The sequence below is a fragment of the Fukomys damarensis genome, unplaced genomic scaffold (genome assembly GCF_012274545.1).
Source record: "Fukomys damarensis isolate Sample0158 unplaced genomic scaffold, DMR_v1.0_HiC HiC_scaffold_11, whole genome shotgun sequence".
In the NCBI taxonomy this organism is placed as follows: domain Eukaryota; kingdom Metazoa; phylum Chordata; class Mammalia; order Rodentia; family Bathyergidae; genus Fukomys; species Fukomys damarensis.
This window is the reverse complement of record NW_022900923.1, coordinates 43841256-43862040: the sequence shown is the minus strand read 5'-3', so window position 1 is coordinate 43862040 and position 20785 is coordinate 43841256. Positions and strand designations below refer to the sequence as shown.

Here is a 20785-nt window from a genome sequence, read left to right as displayed (position 1 = left end):
TTTTTTTTTTTTTTTTTTTTTTTGTACTGGGGTATTGAACTCCGATCCTTGTGCTTGTGAGGCAGGTGGCGCCGACTGTAAGGCTTAACCAGGCAGGTTAGAGGGGACAAGACAGAAGGCCAGGAGACAAGCCAGGCGCCACTGAGGCAGGGATGGGTGACTGGAAACAGGGGAAGCAGGCACCGTTCAGTGCTCCACGCAAGTGAGTAAGACCCGACCTTAGGCAGGGACACTGAGAAATGAGAAGAAATGTGTTTGAGCAGTCTGCGGGCAGAGCCAATCCATATGGCATTGTTGTTAAACTCAGTTGATCGCTTCTAACTCTGGATGTGCTGTGTGGCACGCAGTGACCACGACATTTCCTTACTGAGTCAAGGCCCTGAGGGCTGGGGCTGGGAGGGGTCCCTGGGCTGCCCCTAGGGCCCGCTGGGGGCCACCCCTTCCTATGTGCCCCGCACTACATCCTGCAAGCTGAGAGGTGGGTGGTGACTGGCTGATGGATGATGACCCAGCAGGCAGGGCTTCTGCCCGCAAGGCCAGGGGCTTCAGGGCCACCTGTGACCAGGTGCTTTGACGGGGGAGGCACTGGTCATGTGCGGTGCCCCACTACTGCTTTAAAATATGCCTCTACTGTTTGAGTTTTTTCCTAGATCACTTTCACACATAATTTTCCATTTTGAAAACAAAGTATGTGCAAATTAATCACAAAAAAATTTCTCTTAAAGCTCAGTGGCAGCGGCAGCACACACTTAGCTGGGGGGGGTCCTCCGCGGACTTCCGGTCTGACGGTGCTGTGTCTGGCTGAGCTGCTGGGGCCACCTCCCACCCTACTTCCCCTCCTCTGCAGGCTCGGCTCACCTCAGTGCTTTCCGGCCGGAGCAACTCTAGTTACTTCCAAGGGTGATGTTTAGTGTTCAAAATACAATTGATGAACTCATCTTTAAAAAGATCTTTGCTAAATGCCCCGGGGAGGCCGGGGAAAGGGAGAGAGGTACAGCAGCCGGGAGTGGAGGTTTCTGACACCAAAAAGGCATCAACCCCAAACCAGGCTCTTGTTCCGATCCTCTGTGCCTCAGACAACACCCTGGAGGACAAGGCCCAGCAGCACTGGAGTCGCCCTTGCTCCGCCCTAACTTTCCAGGCAACCGTACTTTTCTTTGAATCGGGGATCGCCACCGTGCACGTGACCGCTGCAGGTCTGCAGACTTCACTGTGGGGAGGGGGGCCCCCCGCTGCCTCTCCGCTCCCGAAGTCACAGACTCGGACATAACGGTGACCGGAGGAGCCGCGGGGGCCCGCGGGGAGCCTGCTGCCGCCCAGCAGTGACTTTCGTCTCACCTTTGTACTGCAGGAGGTCCTCGGTGTAAGCCAGCACGCTGGGGAAGGTGCTGCTGAGGAACAGGCCCAGACTAGCCGTCCCCGAGAACAGGAAGATGACATTGTGGGAAAAAATAAGCAGCACCAGGAATGTCACCACCACGCCCACCTGCAGGCAGAAGCGCAGGGGATTAGAAAGCGGGCAGCCCCGGGGCGCTCATAGAGGACACAGGGAGCAGGGCCGTGCGGCCGCTGCGCCACCTCGTGGTCTACCCGGGAACCGCCGCATTCCCGGCCCTGATGAATAGAAGAACGCGGGCCCACTTGGGTTTGTACGCAAACCGCCTGCCACACACTCGCTAAACGTACGCCAAGGTATTTGACCTAACCACAGAGGCAGAATCCATCAAAGACTTCTGGGGCCAAGAGAATAACCAGGGTGGCCAGGAGAGGGTGCCGGTCACCGGGTCCTCACCCTCTAGCAACACAGCCGGCCTCTTAGGGTCAGACACAGGCTGACTGGTGGTCGGCGACTCCTGCCACGGCTGCGGGACCCAGAAATCTTCCTAGTGCAGCGAGGGCCTCTGGGCACAAACATATTTTTATTAAAATAATCTTGTTTCCACTGCGCCTGCCTTGCAAGCACAAGGTCCTGAGTTTGATTCCCAGTATCGCAAGACAAAACAAAACAAAACAAAAAATATATATAAAAACAAACTTGTTTCTAAGCACTTTAAAAACTTTTTTTCTGGTGCTGGGATTGAACCGAGTCCCACACATCCCAGGCAAGTGCTCTACCACTGAGCAATACTCCGGCTCCTACAAATGTTTTTATGTCACCACCGTGTAATTTCTATGCCAAATGCATGTGGGGGAAGAAAGCCAGGTAGCACAAGACCTGGGTCTGCAGCCCAGTGCCGGTTGTAGCTGTGGGAGCCTGGTATAGCCGATCTGATTCTCAGCTTCCCGATGTGCAGAGGAGAACAGTTACAAAAGCTAACCTGGAGGCTGGTGGTGAAATAACACACACAAAAAGCTGCCATGTGTGAGGCTTTGGACAAGTGTTACTCCTAGCGTTTACGTGTGGGATTCTTTTCTGGTACTAGGGATCAAATCCAGGGCTGCTCAGCCACCGAGCTACATCCCCACCCCACCCTCTTTTTGAGACAGGGTCTCACTCTGTAGTTCAGACTGGCCTTGAACTCACAGCGACCCTCCTGCCTCAGCATCCTGAATGCTGGGATTACAGGTGTGCACCACCACGCCTGGTTCATCCCCAGCCCTTTAAAAGAGTTTTGAGTAAGTATCTCATTAAATTGTGCATTCCTCCCTCAAACTTGTATCTTCCTGCCTCAGCCTCCCAAGTAGCAGGGAGTACAGGTGTGAGCCACCATGGGTGGCTCCAACCCATAACAATGAGGGGAAATATCTGTGGGTCAAGGCTGGGACTTCGGCTCAGTAGTAAAGCACTTGCCTAGCATGTGCCAGGCCCTGAGTTGGATCCCAAACCACAAAATACAATTCCCTGGGTGAGGACATCTGTTTCTAGGAAAAATTAAGAATACAGGACCTAGAAAGACCTAGAAAGTCTGCACAAAAATCTCATCTAGTCCAACCCCTATTCCTTCTGCTTCACAGATGAGGAGCTGTCCAGGCAGAAAGGAAGAGACCCTCAGAGTCACAGTACCCCCTGGGCTGCTCTCCAACTGTGAGAGCAGCGTCCGGCGATCCAGGAGCCTGTGCTGCCCCCCAGCGCCCCCAGCTGTCATAGCGCCACACCAGACTCAGGCTTCTCCGTGAACAGAGCTCTCTCCTGAGCCGGAAGCACATTCCCTCACCGCCCAAAACCGCAGGAGCAGCAGCCACCCCTGCGGTCCTAAATGCAGTGTATTAAACTGTTGCTCCTCCTTCCCTCTCTGCTCAGTCTCCTACTATCGGGGCTATTCCAGTCCTTCTCCATCTCTGTTTCCCTGTAGTCCAGCTCCTTGGTTTCAAATCTCTCATCCCCCAGCCAGGACCTGTGTCCAGAGCTCCGGACTTGCACAGAAAACAGCCTCTCTGCTGCAGAAGTCACTGGGAGGCTAACGGGCTGGCTCAAACCAAACTTTCAGCTTCCTCCACCAGCCTGCTCCTTCGCTGGAGTCTGACCCACTGCCACTGCCACACGGGAGGGCGGGGAGGACAGGGTGGGCGGCTGGGCTCCAGGGGCTGTGAGGCTCAGACGAGGGCCACACCCCGCTGTGCACAGGCATTCGGCTGTGTCCAGCACCACCGTGGCCTGAATGCTGAGGCAGGGAGAAACTGGACCGGCCAGGCTGTGTGAGGTGGAGCGAGAGGGAGCAGCAGGGCACAGGGCTGGCCGCAGCTCCGTGGTCGCTAAGGACCCTGGTGGAGAATCGGGTCGAGGTGGCATTGAGGAGCAAATACTCTGCAATAAACGAGCCAGTGAAACCTTGGCTTTCAGATAAAGAAGAAACCAAATAGCGTCCTTGTTCCCATCTAGATTGTGAAAGGCCCACGCGTAAAGGCGCGGTCCCCAGGGTGGTGCAACTGGGAGGTGGTGGCCTTGCAGGGCATGGTGGGACCTTGGCCCTTGCCCCTCTCTCTGCTCCCGCCCACTCACCTGCTGCACATCCTGCCATCCCCACCTGTTCGCCCACTACAGGCCCAGGGCCGGGTATCCACCGCCTCATGGACCGGAGCTGCCAAAGCGTGACCGAAATAACCCCTTCCTCTTTACAGTGACCTCGGGTATTTCATCACAGGGACGGGAAGCCCGGCGGTAAGTACACCTCTGTTCCTCTGCGCTCAGGCCCGACGCCAAGGGAGTCCTTGCCTCCTCGTCCCCTTCCTCCTATGCTCAGGAGCGTCCCATCCGCCTCACCCCTCCGCCCGGCACCCTCCCTGTCAGCCCTGGACCACACAGCAGACACGTCCTGGAGCTGACAGTGGACTCCCAGGGGTCACAGGGCGGGTGGAAATGCAGTGAAAATCACGTCTGTCAGATTCCCGCCCACTTAGTGCGCACCCAGACCCGGACTGCAGAGGCGCACAGGTGTAGCCACGGCCCACCTCCCAGGCTCATCTCCTGCCCCTCGTCCCCGCCGTGTCCACTGCCCCTGCCCAGGCCCTTCCCCGGCAGGGTCCTCTGCGTGTCACCCGGCTCGTGCCTTCTGTAATGAGCCTGCACAGCTCAGGCACGGCTGTGATTGTACCTCCCCCAACATGGCCACCCCCGTGCGTGACGCGACCGGAGGATACGGTCAATGTTTAATTTAAAAAATTTTTAAAATTTGCAATGAAAGATGCACTGCCATTACCCCCCTCACAATAGCCCCTCTGTCCTCAGACACACGGGTCCTTTTGACCTTGAAGCTATCTGGAGCAGTTCTGGGAGCCCTCTTTCCTGAAGGTCTCTAGTTGTGCCAGCACGGCGGCCTCAATGTTCCGAATGGATTCAAAATGTTCACCTTTCGTGGTCATTGTGACTTTGGAGAAGAGTCGGAAGTCACACGATGCCAGACCTGGTGAGTAAGGCGATGAGGGCTCACTGTCATGCTTTCATGGGCCCCGCCTTCCACTGGACGGCACTCGGCAGCAGCATTCACCCTATTTCTGATCACACCTCATAAAGACACTCATGAAAGAGGATTTCCAGAACCGCTTCAGAGAGTGGAAAGACCGAGCCCGCAATCCCAGCACTCAGGAGGCTGGGGAAGGAGGATCTCTCGAGAGTTCAAGGCCAACCTGCGCTGCATGGTGAGTTCAAGGCATTATAATACATTGTGAGACACCAGCTCTTAAAAGTAAAATAAAAGTAGCAAGAAGAGTGGGTAAGGGTGCTCCAAGTTGGAGAGTGTTCTGAGGGAGACTAATGGCGATGTGTCTTTTACTGTAATAGTTTATTTTTATTTAAACATTCACTGTGTATTTTGATTTCATCTCACACAAACCACAGGCACTGTCAGGCAAGTCTGCAAGGCAGTCATTCTGAAAATCTGTAGATTTGGGGAAGTTTGAAATAAACCACCTCCCTCACCTCGGCCTCGGTGACAGAAGACTGTCTGTCGAGGACTCTCCTCCCTCACCTGTGGCCCTAGCCACAGCCAGTGACCCCTACTACCTCACCTGGCAGGCTGCTGCCCCCTGGAGGCTGGGTCCTGGCCTCAGAATCCTGGCCGTTCCCACGCGGCCTCACACGGGGTGTGGCACTGAGTCAGAAATGGCCGTTCAGCCCGAGACAGCCAGGACAGGGTGACCGACTTGGGAGCGGCTGCAGGGGCCAGGACACTGTTTCCTCACAGCTGCCGCAGAGGGAGCCTTGCCGCAAAACGCCACCGTTCACTCTAGGACAGTGCTGGCCCGCACTTGCCCACGATGTGAATCCAGGGTGTTGGTTAAATCTAGAAATGGCCAGGCCGCCCCTGGATGTTCTGATTCAACTGTCTGCCCTGGGCCCAGGAATCTGACTGCCGTTTTTTTTTTTTTTTTTTGGATTTTTGAGACAGGGTCTCACTACGTAGTTGAGACTAACCAGGAACTCACTCTGTAGCCCAGGCTGGTCTCGAACTCACAGCAATCAATCCTCCTGCCTCAGCCTCCTGAGTGCTGGGATTACAGGCGTGTGTCACCATGCCCAGTCTGACTGACTTTTTAAAAACCAGCACCCCAAGTAGGCTGTTTGTTTAGTTTGATTTTTTTTCTTTTTTTTTTTTTTTGGTACCAGGATTGAACTCCGGACCTTGTGCTTGTGAGGCAGGCGGTAGAACCACTGAGCTAAATCCCCAGCCTGATTTGCTGTTGTTTTGAGACAGATTCTCACCCTAGGCTGACCTCAAACTTGAAATTCTCCTGCCTCAGCCTCTGGAGTGCCACTGTGCCCTGCTCCAGGTGGGCGTTCATGGGCAGTGCCTACCACATAGACCCTCACACCTTGTACATTCTCTAAAGCCCGGGCCCCCTTTCCCTGATTTCTCCCTTAGCAACAGGTCTCATGTCCTCCCTTGAAGAGGATGCCATGGGTGGGCACTGTCAGTGCCTGACCCCTTCCTTGGCTGCCCCATGGAGACTTCTGGAGTCTGACTCTCTCTTCCCTGAGCTCGGCCCCCACCTCCCAGGGCCTTCCTGGCTCAGCTCTTCTCCACCCTTGACATTTCCCAGAGTCCTCTCCTCAGCCTTCTGCCCTTCCTCCTCCACAACAAGTCCGAGTCCTGCCGTGCAACTCCCTCCGTCTCAGGAGGATCTGCAGAGCAGAGTCCATAAGCGGCCTCACGCCCCATCCCCTCTGACCCAAGCCTTGGGGTGTCGCTCCTACCCACTCCCCTCTATGTACTGAAATTTCTTCCCTGCAGATCATCAACCAGCACAGGCCAAGTCTAAGATCTCTGCCAGCTCATGGTCTTTGCCTCTGCGTCTCCAACATTCTGGCCACACCCCTTCTCTTGAGAAGCCCCAGTGAGTAAGGACGTTTTTACGGAGGATGGGACCACCTGGAAGAGCAGTGAGCTCCCTCCCGGTCACTGGAGGCGTCTGGGCAGAGCCCGAGGCCCGGGACAGGACGTGACAGCGGTACATCAGGTCTCAGTGGGCTGGGCCTGGTGACCCTGTGGGAATCTGTACTCTGAACCTGTTACAGGAGGTGACGCGGATTTACATCAGGACAGGACCACAACCCGAGGGCGACTCCTGGTCCTTGAAGCCATGCGAGTCACCCAGAAAGCAAATTCCAGCCTCAGCCCAGTGGCACCGATGCTGAAGGCTGGGAGATCTCAGCCACCGCTGGGCTTGGACCAGCTGGGCGCCACGGTAATACAGGCAGCACGACCAGCACCCTTTCCTGCGTCCCAGTGGTTGTCAGCCGGAGTCTGCTCCCCGGTACTCGTGCTTGTAGGCGTACAAAGTCAGGGCCCAGAGAGGGGAAGGCACAGGTCCCACAGGCAGGCTCCACCTCCCAGTCGCTCTCCTCCGTCCACCCCTCTACGTTCCTCCACATCAGCACCAGAGGCCAGCCCCAAGCACACGTCCTGCGTGGTGGCAGCGGGGGCCAGAAGAGGATGCATTCTGGGTGGCTCGGAAGGGTACAGAGGCCCCGGCGACTCACCAGGTTGACGAAGACCATGGTGGCTGGCCTCATCCTCGAGGAGACGGCGATGGAGATGAGCCGGCCCAGCGTGACGAAGCCCCAGAAGAGGCTGGGGAGGTACCCGGCCACCTTGTGGCCCACAGACAGCGGCTTCTCCACAGCATAGCTGTACACAAAGGCGGAGTACGCCCCCTGTGGGGAGACCAGGCCTGAGCACACTGTGCTCAGAGGCTGAGGAGGAACGGGTGGCTCTGTCCCCAGACCCTGCTGCAAATTCGGGCCCACGCTGGGACAGAATCCAGGTGCTGCCGCTTACAGCCTTCACCCACCACATCACTGGGTCCCCGTGGGGACTGTCAGACATGTGCTGTCCCTCAGCTTTGAAAAACATATGCACGAGCATCTCCTTGTGCAGGTGAGCAGGCAGGGCACTGACTCCCAAGGTCGCCCTGAGGGAGAAGCCAACCAGGCCCACCTCAAGTACTCTCCTAGGTCTTTAGGGCTTCTCTCTGGAGGGTCGCTCTGCTAGCAAGCAGCTGGTCACTCAAGATGCCCTGGGCCAGGGTTATAGCTCAGTGGTTCCGCCGCCTGCCTCACAAGCTGAAGGACCCGAGTTCGATCCCCTGACCTGCCCTGACCTGTCCTAGATTTCCAGGGAGAGGCGCTAACCCACATGACGGAGGTCACGGTTGGCATCCGACCCGCACGGGTGCCGGGGGCCAAGTGCCCTGGTGTCCACCGTAGTGAGGGGAACAGGGCTCTGCCCCTGTAAGACCTGGGGTCTGTGGTCAGTGAAAAGCAGACAGACCTCTAAGGAGACCTAAGAGAACAAAACACCAGCAGGGACAGCCCACTGGTGGGCCCCGAGCAGCTCTGAGAGGACTGGACACTGTGGCCACGGAACTGAACAAGGGCTGCCGCTCCCAGGCTCACCGTCATCCCGTCCGTCATGAACAGGACCAGGGCCGCCGTGATGTGGATGGCGAAGAAGGAACAAGGGGCTCCCCGGAAGTTCTTCCTCTGGCAGCAGCTGAAGAGGTCCTCAGGCCCTGGGGGAGGAAGGGCAGGGTGAGCCCCCCTTGGATCCCCCAGGGAAGTGGCAGGGGTCAGAAATGCCCGGCAGCGTGGGCCATTACTGCCTCTCTTCTGTAGCTTTCGGCTACCTGTTAGGAGCAGCCTCTGTCTGCCTCCAGGCCTGATGGAACCAGAGACCAAGCGACTTGCCCAGGGTCGCACAGGCAGGGTTGGGTGGTATGGAGGTCGAAGCCAGGTGTTCGCCTTCCACATTCCCTTGGTCAGGCCTTTCCTCTGCTGCTTCTCCAGGACACGGGGCCAAAGTGTTTCTAGCCCTTATACCCTGAGATCTGGGGTCACCTTCCTGGGGCAGGGTAGCCATGGAAGCCTCCAGGCCAGGCTGAGTGAAGATGCTCGCTGGCGCCCCCACCTGGATATGGCTGGAACTTCGAGGACAGTGAGTCTTCTTCCTTCTCAGGGGGCCGGGTCTCCAGCGCGAGCTCATCCGCAGGCAGCAGGAGGGGCTTGCGCTGAGCATAGCAGGTCAGCAGCCGCTCCTTGGAGAGCAGAAACAGCACGGCCATGGGCACTGGAAGCTGCAGGATGGTAAAGGGTCAAGGCAGCCCTGCCGTCCCCTTCCCCACCCCTCCGAGTGCTGTACACGCACGCTGGCTCTTCAGGGTCCTGGGAGAAGATGCTCTTTCCCAGGGTGCGCCCAGCCAGTCCTTGGGCTGGGGCACACCGGTTGCCCTCAAAAGACAGTCTTTCAAAATCCGACTCACTTGGCCCAGAGAGGTGCCAGGGTAACTGGTTTGCAACGTCCTGCTCTGCGCAGGGCCACAGCCTGCCACCTCCTGTGCCTGTGTGCTGTGGATCATACCACGCTGAGCAGAGCAACATAGCCCCTGCCCGTCACAGCTCTGTGGAGCATCCAGGCAGGATCCTGAGCACCATTTTCCAGATGCAGCAGCTGAGGCTCAAAGTGATCCCTTGGTCATGTCCTGCTCAAACCGGAAGGTTGGCCAGAGAACCAGGAAGCAAAACAGCCCTCCCCATGTAGCTGGTTTGGGCAGAGTTAGTCTGGAAGTTGGCATCCTAATTCCACCTGCACTGTCTCCAACTCAGGGGGGCCTGGTAGTGTCAGGTACTAGGCAGGTGTCCATACTGGAAGACACCAGCAGAGACCCACTTCAATGGACAAATGAGAGTTTACAAGCACTGTGCCTGCAGTCAGAGTGTGACTCCCTACCCTGTTCACTAAGCCACTTGGTCTTCCCTGAGCTCCCCAGAGCAATGGGCATCGTCTCTTGCTCTGCGGTTGCCTGGAGAAGCCAGCACCACCTCCCTCAGGTGCCACTGCCTGGGCCTAACCTCACTTGCTGCCAGGAAGTTCTTTATCAGGTCTAACTGCTGCACGTCCTGCTTCGGCCTCAACCTCCGGCACTTTGCTGAGTATGCAGGAGGCCTGGGGAGCTGCAGAAGGTTCCAGGAGGTGGATGAGCAGGGCCAATCAATGGGCCAGGGCAGAGGGGAGGCGAGCAGGCTGCCAGCCCCAGCCTGGTGGTGCCCTGGGAGAGCCCCTCACCCTCTCTGAGGCGGGCACAACTACACCAGGCCAGAAGACAAAATGTGCCCCACCCCTGGTTGATGCCTCCTGGGTGAACTGGAGAGCTTTTCTGCACATTCAAGAATGAGTCCAGGTCATTGAGCCCTTGGCAGCTGTAAAGCCATAAATGGGCTCCGCATGGAGCCCGGGCCAAGGGGGCAGACACAGCCCTTCCTGCAGTCTGCCGGGGGTGGGCAGGAACCCCCAGGCCACAGTGGTTGAATGCCTGGGTGAAGGCCAAGGGGAAACAGCTGTAAGTGAGGCCCCATCACCTGGGTAATGGGGAACACTTCACAGAGGATTGGCGGGCACGGCTGGCAGGTACTGCCCCCCTCTATGAGAATCTCACTGGGGACAGCAGTGGCACCTTGAAAACCTGTTATCTCCAGGCAGTGTGTGTGTGTGTGTGTGGGGGTGAGCATGAGCACGCCCGTGTGCAGGTGTGGCCGGATTCTCCCCTGCAGTGGACTGTTTATCCTCAGATACAGACCAGTGGGAGAAGTCCGGAAATCCTGCTGCAAGGTCCCTCAGTCTGTGACTCGTCATGGGGCAAGAAAGCACAGGCCCTGGGCTTCCGCGGAGCCCCCTGGCTTCCTGGTGGCAAAAGTCCAGCCTTGATGCTTCAGGGACAGTGCCCTTCCCTTCCCAGGTCCCCCTTTGGAAACACAGGCCCCAAAGTGGCACTGTCCCAAAACAATGGAGGCCTGTGGATAGGGGTGGGGGGTCCCTGAAAAGGCTCACCACACCAGCCCCGGCTAACCCAGGGAAACGCTCGCTCTTGGGTTGCACGGGAAGATTACGGATAGATACCAGAGTCCAGCAGTGGAGGGAAAGAAATGGTGTCCCCCCGAGCCTCAGACAGCTGGCAACTAAGCTAAACTGCTCATTGCCTGCTTCCTGGAGAGCCACAATCACAGAAGTCACTGTGGAGGGGCGGGGCCTCACCGATGACCCCCAGGACCGGGTTCTCCCACCTCCAGCCTCCCAGCCTCAAGTCTCAGAACCTGAAGAACCTGCTTTGGGAGGTGGGTGGCCTAGGAGGTGTGGACGGTCCACTAGCTCCCTGCCCAGCCTGCCCCAGCAACACTCACATTGATGAGGGCCATGATCCAGAAGGCGTAGGACACATGGGTCTCAGCCCCACCCTTTGGGGCCGATCCCGGGAAGGTCTGGTTGGGCTGAAGCTGGACTCCTGCATGGTGCTGGCCTAGGACCCGGGCAGCGTGGAACAAGTGGCTTCTAGAGGAGGCGTTGCCTGTGCTGTTGGCAGGAAAGCAGCTGGCCTCAGACAGGAAGGGGTCAGCGATCAGGGGGCTCAGCAGAGCGCCAAAGCCCACAAAGAAATGAAGCACCTGTGGGAGGGTGGGGGTCTGGCTCAGTCGTCCGGCTAAGGCAGTGTGGCCTAGACAGATCCCCACCCTGAGGGAGTCACCTCTCCTCTGACCCCGCCTCATGCCCCAGCAGGGATCCCCTGGCTGGTCCAGAGGGGGTGAAGAGGGCTGAGGAAGCAGGAAAGGCGAGGGAGTGTGAGGAGAAGCCCAGGCCCTCCCTCCAGGCCTGCATGTGTGGATGACAGTGGCCAAGCCGTCAACCTCAACCCCCGGCAGCTGATGCCCCACCAGCAGGGGCTTCCTCACAATTTTCTCTCCTCAGCGCTGGGCTCTGTGGGCAGGATCCAGAGGGCACAACCCAAGCCCAGCATCCTGAGGGACCGCCTCAGTGGCCTGGCAGTGGCCAAGCGGGGCGGAGGCACCGCTGTGGCCAGAGAGAGGCTCCTGGCGGGCTGGGAGGGAGGGGTGGGCTGCTGGGAGCCACTCACCTGGAGGAAGATGGCCGAGTCCTTCTGGTATATCCTCACCAGCTGCATGTTGGCCACCGTGTCGATGCAGCCCATGGCCAGCCCCGCCAGTGCCATGACCAAGGCCAGCACCTTCACGTCTCGGCAGAAGGGGATGACGGCAAACACCAGGGAGATGGCTAGCGTGGAGGTGAAGAGGGCCCATAGCGACTGGGCCAGGCTGGAACAGGGAGGGTGACATCAGCAGAAGGGCCCGAGCCTCCCGACACCCGCTTCTTGCTCTCCCCTGGCCAGACACGTACCCACCCGCTGGGAGGAAGGGAAGGGAGCTGAGGGAACCCGCAGCCCTCATTAGCTGTGGGTTGTGGGCAAGTTGCTGAACACGCCTGTGTCCTCAGAGAACAATCCGGCAGTGAGACCCTGGAACCAGGCAGGACGGACGGTACAGGCCTGTAAATCCCAGCGCTCTGGGAGGCTGAGACGGGATGATTGCAGGTTCTCACCCAGTCTGGGCACTTAAGTGACCTAGTGAGACCCTATCTCAAAATCCAAAACATAAAAGAGGACTGGGGATCTAGTTCAGAGCAAAGGCCCTGGGTTCAATCCCCAGTACTGCGACCCCCCCGCAAAAAAAAGAAAGAAAAAGGGTCAGAGATGGTTTTGGTGGGGAATCTACGGACCTACGCATTTCACAATGCTTAACTGCTATTATTTCATTCAGTGTCCTGCTGCGAACAGGTCCTCTCAGGGCCGAACCACTCTTTGGGACCGTCCCGTACCTCCCTGTGTACCACAGGTGTCAGTCACCTGGCAGCCGTGGTCACGGCAAACCCCAATGTTTACACGTAAACAGTTCTACGGGGGCATCTCCAGGACAAGCAGAGGGGACCCAGGCTGGAACTGAGCCCAGGGTCCTCAGCTGAGCCTCCTCTTGCCCGAGGGTGAGGTGTGCCACTGTGTGTCCCCCACAGGAACAGGCAAGGCCAGCTCCACCAGAACCACCGGCGGGCAGAGGTCAGGGGCGGGCACTGTGCCTGGCGAGTGACTCTCGAGGTCAGCCCGTGCCGGCTGGGCCTTTCCTTCCTGACAGTGCCAGAGCACAGCAGGCTGCAGGCTGGGTTCCCCCGAGGCTGTGGCTGAGGCTCCTCGAGTCTTCTGGGGACCTTCTGCCCCATTCATGGATTGCAGACTCGTATTTTCTGGGTCGAAGATGGAGCTCAGTGGCAGAGCCCTTGCATAGTCTGAGTGAGGACCCAGGTTCTACACCCTAGCTTCAGAAATTAAAAAAATGAAGAAGAGGAAGGAAGAAAGGAAGACTTTCAGACTCTGGGCAGCCTGAAAGGCTAACGTTGGGACGGGTGGGGTGTGAAGGAGCCCGAGCTCCAAGGTTCTGGAGGAACTTTCTCGGACTGTGAACACCGGACGGTGAGGTGGGGCAGCACCCACGGACCCCTTCCCTCCGCCCTCTCTCCCATCTGCCCCACATCTGATTAAATCCTTTATCAGAGAACTCTGCAGATAGCAGCAGTTCGTTATTTTCTCATTTTCTCTTTTCTGTTTCCAGGCTGATCTGTTGGGGAGATTACGGTTAGTGAAGGGGAGGGGGCTGCTTAGAGACCTGGGTCGGAGGAAGCTGAGGGCCGGAGGCCGTGACGTGGAGGAGGCCTGTGCAGGTCCCTGTGGACTCCTCACTGTCCCTGGTGCCCCCGCTCTGAGCTCCGAAGCCCGAACCCCAGACCACACTGCCGATCGCCTCCTCCACACCCAGGAGAGAGCGGACAGCCATGCAGCCAGGGTGCTGACGTAACAGCAGGCTCTGTAACAATTCCCTGTCTCCCGCTCCCTGCACAAGGTGGTCCAGCTCCAGGGACAGCAGCCCTGGGGACTCCCTCCCCACTGACCCTAGGAGCCAGGACCCGCCATTCCTACACCTCAGCCCCGCCGTGGCAGACACACCCCACAGAAGAATTAACACACTCTTCGTGGCCAGGGGAAACCCAGGCGAGGGCTGGGAGGAAGCTCAGTGGGAGAGCTCTTATTTAGTCTGCTTGAGTCCTCGGTCTCACCCCCAGAACCCTAAAGAGACAAGGAAATCCTGGGGGAAGGTAGACAAAAACAGCAGTGAGTCAAGCAGCAAAGGACCTGGGTCAGTGAACTGAGCTGGGAAGGAACGGTGAGGAGCTGCGGGAAAGGAAGGGATGGACAAGAAGGAGCAACACAGTTCGCAGGAGGAAGCACCACCGCTTGTCATGTCTTGGGCATTTGTCAAACACGACAGTGCTGTGAAGTAGACTTTGTGCCCATTTTACTCAAGAGCAAACCCCACCTAGGCTGGGCTGAGAAAGTAGCTGACAGACCTGGATCCCAGCCGGGTCTTCGACTGCTCGGCCAGCGCTGGTGGATAGCATCAGCCAGAGGCTGCAGGGCCCTGAGCGGCAGGACTAGGAGGCAGCAGAGATCAGCAGTCACCTCACAGCTCAGAACACGTGGGGCTGTCTCGGCTGGCTCCACTGCCGGCCTCCTCACTGGCATTGTGTGTGGCCCTGAGCAGGTGCCCAATCCCGGCTCCCAGACAGTGCTAGTGACAGGGGATAGGGCTGGAGGAGGCACCCCTCCTGCCACCGCACATGGGGTGGCCAGGCAAAGGGACCAGGCCTGGCAGGAGGCTGATGTGGGAGTCTTGCTGCTAGATTATCTGCCGGGAGCGGCCCTGGCAGAACAGGAAGAGTGCAGGGTGGAACAGCAGGAGGCTCAGGAGATGGAAAGGGGCCCAGGTGCCCACCTCAGGCTGCCCTGCCCTGCCCTGGCCTCTACTCATGTGCACCTTTTTACCCCTGTCATTCTTGAGAAAAGCTGATGCCCACAGGGAACTGTTTCGGTCCCAGGCCCTTCACAGGCAGAGCCAGCTGTAGGGAATTCCCTCCCCATGCCTCCTGCCTCTTGCTAAGCCACACTGCCGCCAGCTGTGATTGACTTGAGCCTGCTGCTGGGGCTGCACCCATCCTGGACCTGGGCTCTTGAGAGCCAGGACTGGGGAGCCCTGTCCTCAGCGGATGGGGACATTTATACCACAGGAAGTCTTTTTCCTTTGGATCTGCAGGGGCGGTGCCTGGGCATTCCAAAAATCATCCTGAAGAAATTTCTTTAGAGTGAGATGTTGTTGCCAAGAAAAAAGAAGCTCCAGATATATCTCCCAGCCAGGCTGGGATACAATGGTTGCCTGTTTTAAACGGTGTGGTTAACGGTCTCTTCCAGGAATGTGGATAATTAGAAGTTATGGAAATATTACTGTCAGGAGTGTGGCATCAAGGAGGTAATGGGATTTGTGACTGGAAGACTGGCTTCTAAGCCGTGTCCACCACTTCCTGTGGTGTGGCTTGGGGCAAGCTGCTTACACTCAGCCCCTCTGAGCTCCAGTTTTCTCTGTCATAAAATGGGACGGCAAGCTCGGCCTCCCTAAGCTACTGAGCAGTCCTCCACCCTTATGCTCGGCCCTCTTTGCTGGCCCTGGGCTCCCCCAAAAGAGCAGGGCTGGACACAGAACAGTACGCCCAACGGAAAGAGTGCAGAGGCCAGTGCTAGGGCCCCTGGATACTACCTCAACATCTCTGCGGCAACCCTGAGAGGCTGGTCTGTGAGCCAGGAGGGGCACCATCTCCTGCCCACCCTGGGTTAACCTGGGCCTGTTAGAGGAAACCCTGTCAGGGGCCCTGGGAGAGGACCAAGTCACATGGTAATGGCCCCACACAGAAGGCGAATGGCGGAGGGTGCAGGTGGGCGCTCCGCCCCCACCCAGCCCCTGGCTCTGCTGGAGTCACCCGCCTGCCACATCTGCCATGCCCTTGACATATCGCTGACCCCTCTCAGCCCCGTGCTCTGCCCTGCCCAGACGACACGTGGTCACCTTGACCTGGCCCTGCCTCGGGCACCTGCTCTCCTGGCTCGGTGAAAGGAGGAGGACCGCATGGTGCCGGGCAGAGCGAGAGCCTGAGGGACGAGATGCCACTGGCCCCTCCTGCCTCCACCCCCAGGGCGGGGAAACACCCACCCAGGGTGGACCCAGGGTCTGGGGCACTGACACCTGCTCAGGAGCTCTCCACGCAGCAGGGTACCCGAGACATCTTTCCCCCTGCCATGCCCAGCAGGACCATCTTGAAGGACCAGGGCAAAGGAGAGGGAACAGCACTCAGGTGGCCCCAACCCCTATCCACCCTAAAGGAGGCAGGCAGCCCCTGAGTGAGACAGCATGGGGTTCTGGGACAAGAAACCGGGACACGGGGCACCCCAGGAGCCAGGACAGGTTAGCCGTTGGGTCTGAGTTCAGACGGACGGGGAAGAGGCAGCGCTGGGGAGAGGGGGTAACTGGGCAGCCCTCAGCTCTTCCAGGGCCCACGTCAAGTCTGGGGGTCCAGACGGGTCTCTTTTGGGGAGACCCCGGGCCAAGGCAGGACTATGCTGTACTCTGGCTGTGCACGAAGATGACCCCAGGACTCGGTGAGAGGCAGGGCACACCGGAAGCCACCTGAGGCCTCAGCTGAGCTGCAGTCTGTCTGCCTAGACACCTGCCCCCATGCTCTGTGTCTGGCTCTCTGCTGTCACGGAGGAGCCAGCTCCAGTGTCACCTCCAGAGAGGTCTTCCCTGCGTACCTCACAAGGACCCCGATTTCATCTTTCCTACCCACTTTGCTTCCTTTATTTCAACATCTAACGTCCCCTCCAGAGCCAGCCGTATGAGATCAGGCATAATCACCGTGCACACAGGGCCCGGCTCAGGAGGCATCTGCTGAATGAGTAAATTCCTAAGAGAAGTGGGTTTTAAAGATTTTAAGCCCTGATATTTAATATTTGTAGATCACAAAGTACGTACACGACTCAAGTTTGTTTGTTTTAGCATCTCCTGAACTGTGACATCATCATGATGAACTAATTTCAGAGCTTTTCTGTCACCTCGGGAACAAAGCCTGTACCCTCCAGCAGCTCCCAGGCAGGTCCTCACAAGCTCCCTGCAGCTACCCTTCCCCTGGTCGGGATATTCTGGGGACAGAAATACCCCGCGGCCTCTCCATGCTGGCTTTTGCCCACTCAGCATACTGGCTGAAGGACACTGTACTGTATGGATGTGCCATTTTGTTTACCTTATATATTTTCTAAAGTATTTTTATTAGTGCCTATTAACCAAGTACTAGGTTTCAATGTGGCATTTTCATACACACACACACACTCTCTCTCACAGAACATATTGCATTCATATCCACCCGCCCACTACTCTTCCTTACAAATCCCTCCCCTCCCTTTTGTCCAATAGTCTGCCTTCTACTTTCCTACTATCCTTTCTTTTTTAAATACCACACATTCAGGAAAATATATGATGCTTGTCTTTCTGAGTTGGGCTTATTTCACTTAACATGAGTTCTAGTTCCATCCATTTTTTTCCTGCAAATGACATGATTTTGCTCTTCTTTATAGCTGAGTAATATTCCACCATGTATATGCACCATATTTTTTTTTTTTTTTGGTACAGGGGATTGAACTCGGTACCTCTCATTTGCGAGGCAGGCAGCGGAACCACTGAGCTAAATCCCTAGCCCTACACTGTATTTTCTTTACCCATTCATCCTTTGGTGAGTACCTAGGCTCATTCTAGATCTTGTCTACTATGAATTGGATATGCCTCCTGTTATTTACCCATCCACCTATTCCTGGATATTTGGTTTGTCTCTAATTTCATCTGAGAATTACAAATAATGTTGCTATAAATTTGCATGCACAAGTTTTTGTGTGGACAAAGGTTTTCCCATCTCTAAGGTCTGTACCTAAGAGAGGAACTCCTGGGTACTATGGTAACTCCATGGCAAAATGAGTTTTTAAAACTAGACCATGTCTGATGCTGGACTCCTAGCAGGTGTCTGGCATGGGTCTGTGGCATCCTGAAAGGTGGAAAGCTGCAGGGTGGACAGGCAGAGGCTGTGCAGAAGGGAGGCCAGCCACAGCCCGGCTCAGAGAGGGGACTGGCTGGCACTGTATCCAGGGACGGTGGGACCAGGTCCAAGAGTGGCCTGGGAACCAGGTGTGAAGACTGGGCTTGACATTAGGGGCAGAAGGAAGTCACAGCTGGGTCTCAGGCAGGGCAGGACGTGTGGACTGAAGCAACTGAGGGAACAGTAAATAAGGAAAAAGTGAAGAGGGAAAGGAAAGACCTCAACCGGCCTTTGGTCTGGAGGGCGATACGGGAGGCTGGGAGAAGGCAGCGAGGTCTCAGGTCATAGACCTGCCCCAGAGGCCTCCCAGATAAGGGGGTCTCCCAACCGCTGGGGTGGTCAGGCAGGTCGCCAAGAAGCCAGAAAAAAACCAGTCACCTCCTGTCTAACTACCCTTCCCCCTTTCCTGTCTGATGAAGCACACACCTATTCATCCTGTCGAGCAGGTGGCTTTCTGTTTCTCTTCTCTGAAAGAGTTCCTCCTTGAGCTCAGCAAGCTTTTCCTAAGGAGGGTGTAGCTCAGATTCTTCTGGCTGTGCTCGTACCCCACTAACCCCCTCTGGGTCTGCATCTGGGGGCTCCTCTGGGGTATCAGTGTCTGCCAGAAACTTTAGGGGGTGCAGCTTCGAGCAGAGGGGGGCGCAGGTCCCCCAGCCACCCACCCGCTCTCACATCCCAGCCCCTGCATGCTCTCCCTCCATCTCCAGCCCATGGGAGCATTCAGAAGCCCCCTTTGGTCCAGGACTCTGGTTTTGGGCAGAGCGGTGGGCGGGTCCTGAGCAGAGCCCTAGAGAAGGAGGCGCTGCCCGACTCTCTGGGCTGTGTCATGCGGCACTCCCCCCCACGCCCTCGCAGCAGCTGGCCCTTGAAGATCTGTTAAACCAAGCCCTCGCTCGGGATGCCAGCCCGGCACACCGGCTGGTAATCATGTAAGCCGAAAGCACTTACGCGCAGGGGGATTAATGTGTCAACAGGGATGGGCGAGGCCCACCAACCAAGGTGCGGAGGCTGGCGACTCAGCTGGCAGGGGACTCACTGAGGACTCACAGGTGTCACCGCTGCCCTCACTCAGGCTCACCCCTGGGCGCCCCGCCCCCACCTCATGGGCCGTCTGCTTCGCTCTTCATCAGAAGGAAGGGCTCTCTAGCACAGTGCTCCAAGGCAGGAAGACCTAAATTCAGAATCTAAACCTGAGCCACCCCTAGGGCCTACCCCACCCTGCAGGAAGGATCCCAGCAGGAAGCCGAGGAGACCCAACATGGCCCTCAGAGCCCAAACACGTGCAGCCAGTGAATATCACTGGATCACTCACCTCCTGCCTGGGCCTCATCTGCAGAGAGGAATCTGACTACTCAAAGTAAGAGCCACACTCCAGGTATCCGGTTCTAGAGACAAATGCCCAGCTTGCATCCTGGCAAGGTCTCTCCTCAGTAACTGTGCGGTGGAGGGCTAACTTCTTAACCTCTCTGTGCCCTGGCTTCCCTGTGTATAAAATGGAGTTACCAGCGCTGCTCTGCAGGGCTGTGGTGAAGCTGAAATGGGTGGATGTAACTGAAATACTAAGAATAGTGCCTGGCTGAGAGGGAGCGCACACGATCGGTGTTCTTGTTAGTATCATCATTTTTCTTTGCTGCCAGTCGGTTTCCTGCTGCAGGACCCTCTCTGCTGCCTACACAGAGCCCAGAGGGAGGCACAAAGCCAGCCAGGAAGAGGTGGCCCAGCTGGGCGTCCACCTCTGCCCACTACGCAAAGCCAGGCCTGCCAACCTGTCAGCCGGAGTTCTCCTCGTTTTCCTGTTTGCTTTCACTACACACGTTCTTAAAAAGTTCCAGGTGAGAAGCTTCTGCGGGTTTAAACACTGAAACACAGTCCAACACACAAAACGCCGCTGGTATTGAGAGTTTACCCTCTGCATTCCTCTAGGCTGATCTCTGGGCAGAATGGATCTCAAGCTTTTTCCTAAGGTTTTCTAACTGCTGCACAGTGGATCCTATTCCCAACCCACAGAAAGACTGCTTGCTCGGGAGATTTGCTGGCTAAGAGGGAAATTCTGCAGGTTACAGGAAGGCCTGGAGAAGTGAGGATAACCACTCCCTCATGGGGTCCCTCCGTGCACCTCCCCATCAGCTGGGGAAGCAAGGTGCACACGAGCACCCAGACGGCTGAGCCCCTCTAGGAGCCAGCCAGAGGGCAAGAGGCCTCGGCCTAGAAGTTCCCCTGGGATGGCCCAACTGTTGTTTTGTCCCCAGGCCAGCTGCTTGCTTGAGTTCCTGCCATCCAGGAAACACTCAGCCAGGAGCCAGGACTCGGAAAATCACACAAGGCCTCTTGGTGCAAGTCATCCAGCCCCCACGCTGGGTCTCTGCATCCCTGCTGACCCTTAGAAGGGCTGCAGAGGTGGCCGTGCCCAGGGGAATGAGGCTCTGCAGTGGTATCAAAAGGGGCATCACTGCGCACCATGCCAGAGAGAGGCCAGAGCTCTGTCCTGCAGCAGAGGCCAGGGAGGAGCAACATGGCTGAAAGCGGCCCTCAGCACAGGGATCGAGGCTCAGCTGACCCGCTCGGGATGGCAGGTTCTGTGCCCAGGACCTGCTGGAGCCACAAGGTCCTGTGTGGCTGAGACAGAAGAATCCCCCCAGCTCCCTCAGGGGCAGAGCCTCACAGAACCCACCTGCCCCGTGGCCACCTAGGCAAGGGACAGCCTGTGTCACTGATGCGGAGCAAGCTATGAGCCGAACCACCCGGGGCACCTGGTCAAACCGCAGCGCCGCCCCGCCCGCGCGCCATCCCACCCTTTCCAACTCGCTGCCAATTCCGCCCCTGGCAGCTGGGCTGCGACCCACCTCAGACGGCTGTGCAGAAGCCCCCACCTCTGCCAGCTCCACCGCCAGGGCCTGCCTGGACTGCGAGGGTGGAGGTGGGGAGCGGTGGGAACTGGTTCTACCCTCTCACAGGGGTGAGTGAAGCCAAATAAATAATTCACAAGTCAC

The 20785-nt window shown here is 57.4% G+C and overlaps 1 protein-coding gene across 1 annotated transcript in view; it reads right to left on the bottom strand.

The window, feature by feature from the left end:
- Nucleotides 1-20785, bottom strand: part of Mfsd4a (major facilitator superfamily domain containing 4A) — a 25356-nt gene that overhangs the window by 4301 nt on the left and 270 nt on the right. The window contains exons 2-8 of the mRNA XM_010613066.1: nt 12728-12733; nt 11839-12036; nt 11111-11371; nt 8844-9009; nt 8333-8448; nt 7418-7591; nt 1339-1486 (exon numbers count right to left, since the gene is read on the bottom strand). Coding sequence (XP_010611368.1) covers nt 1339-1486; nt 7418-7591; nt 8333-8448; nt 8844-9009; nt 11111-11371; nt 11839-12036; nt 12728-12733 — 1069 coding nt within the window. The remainder of the gene's footprint in view (nt 1-1338; nt 1487-7417; nt 7592-8332; nt 8449-8843; nt 9010-11110; nt 11372-11838; nt 12037-12727; nt 12734-20785) is intronic.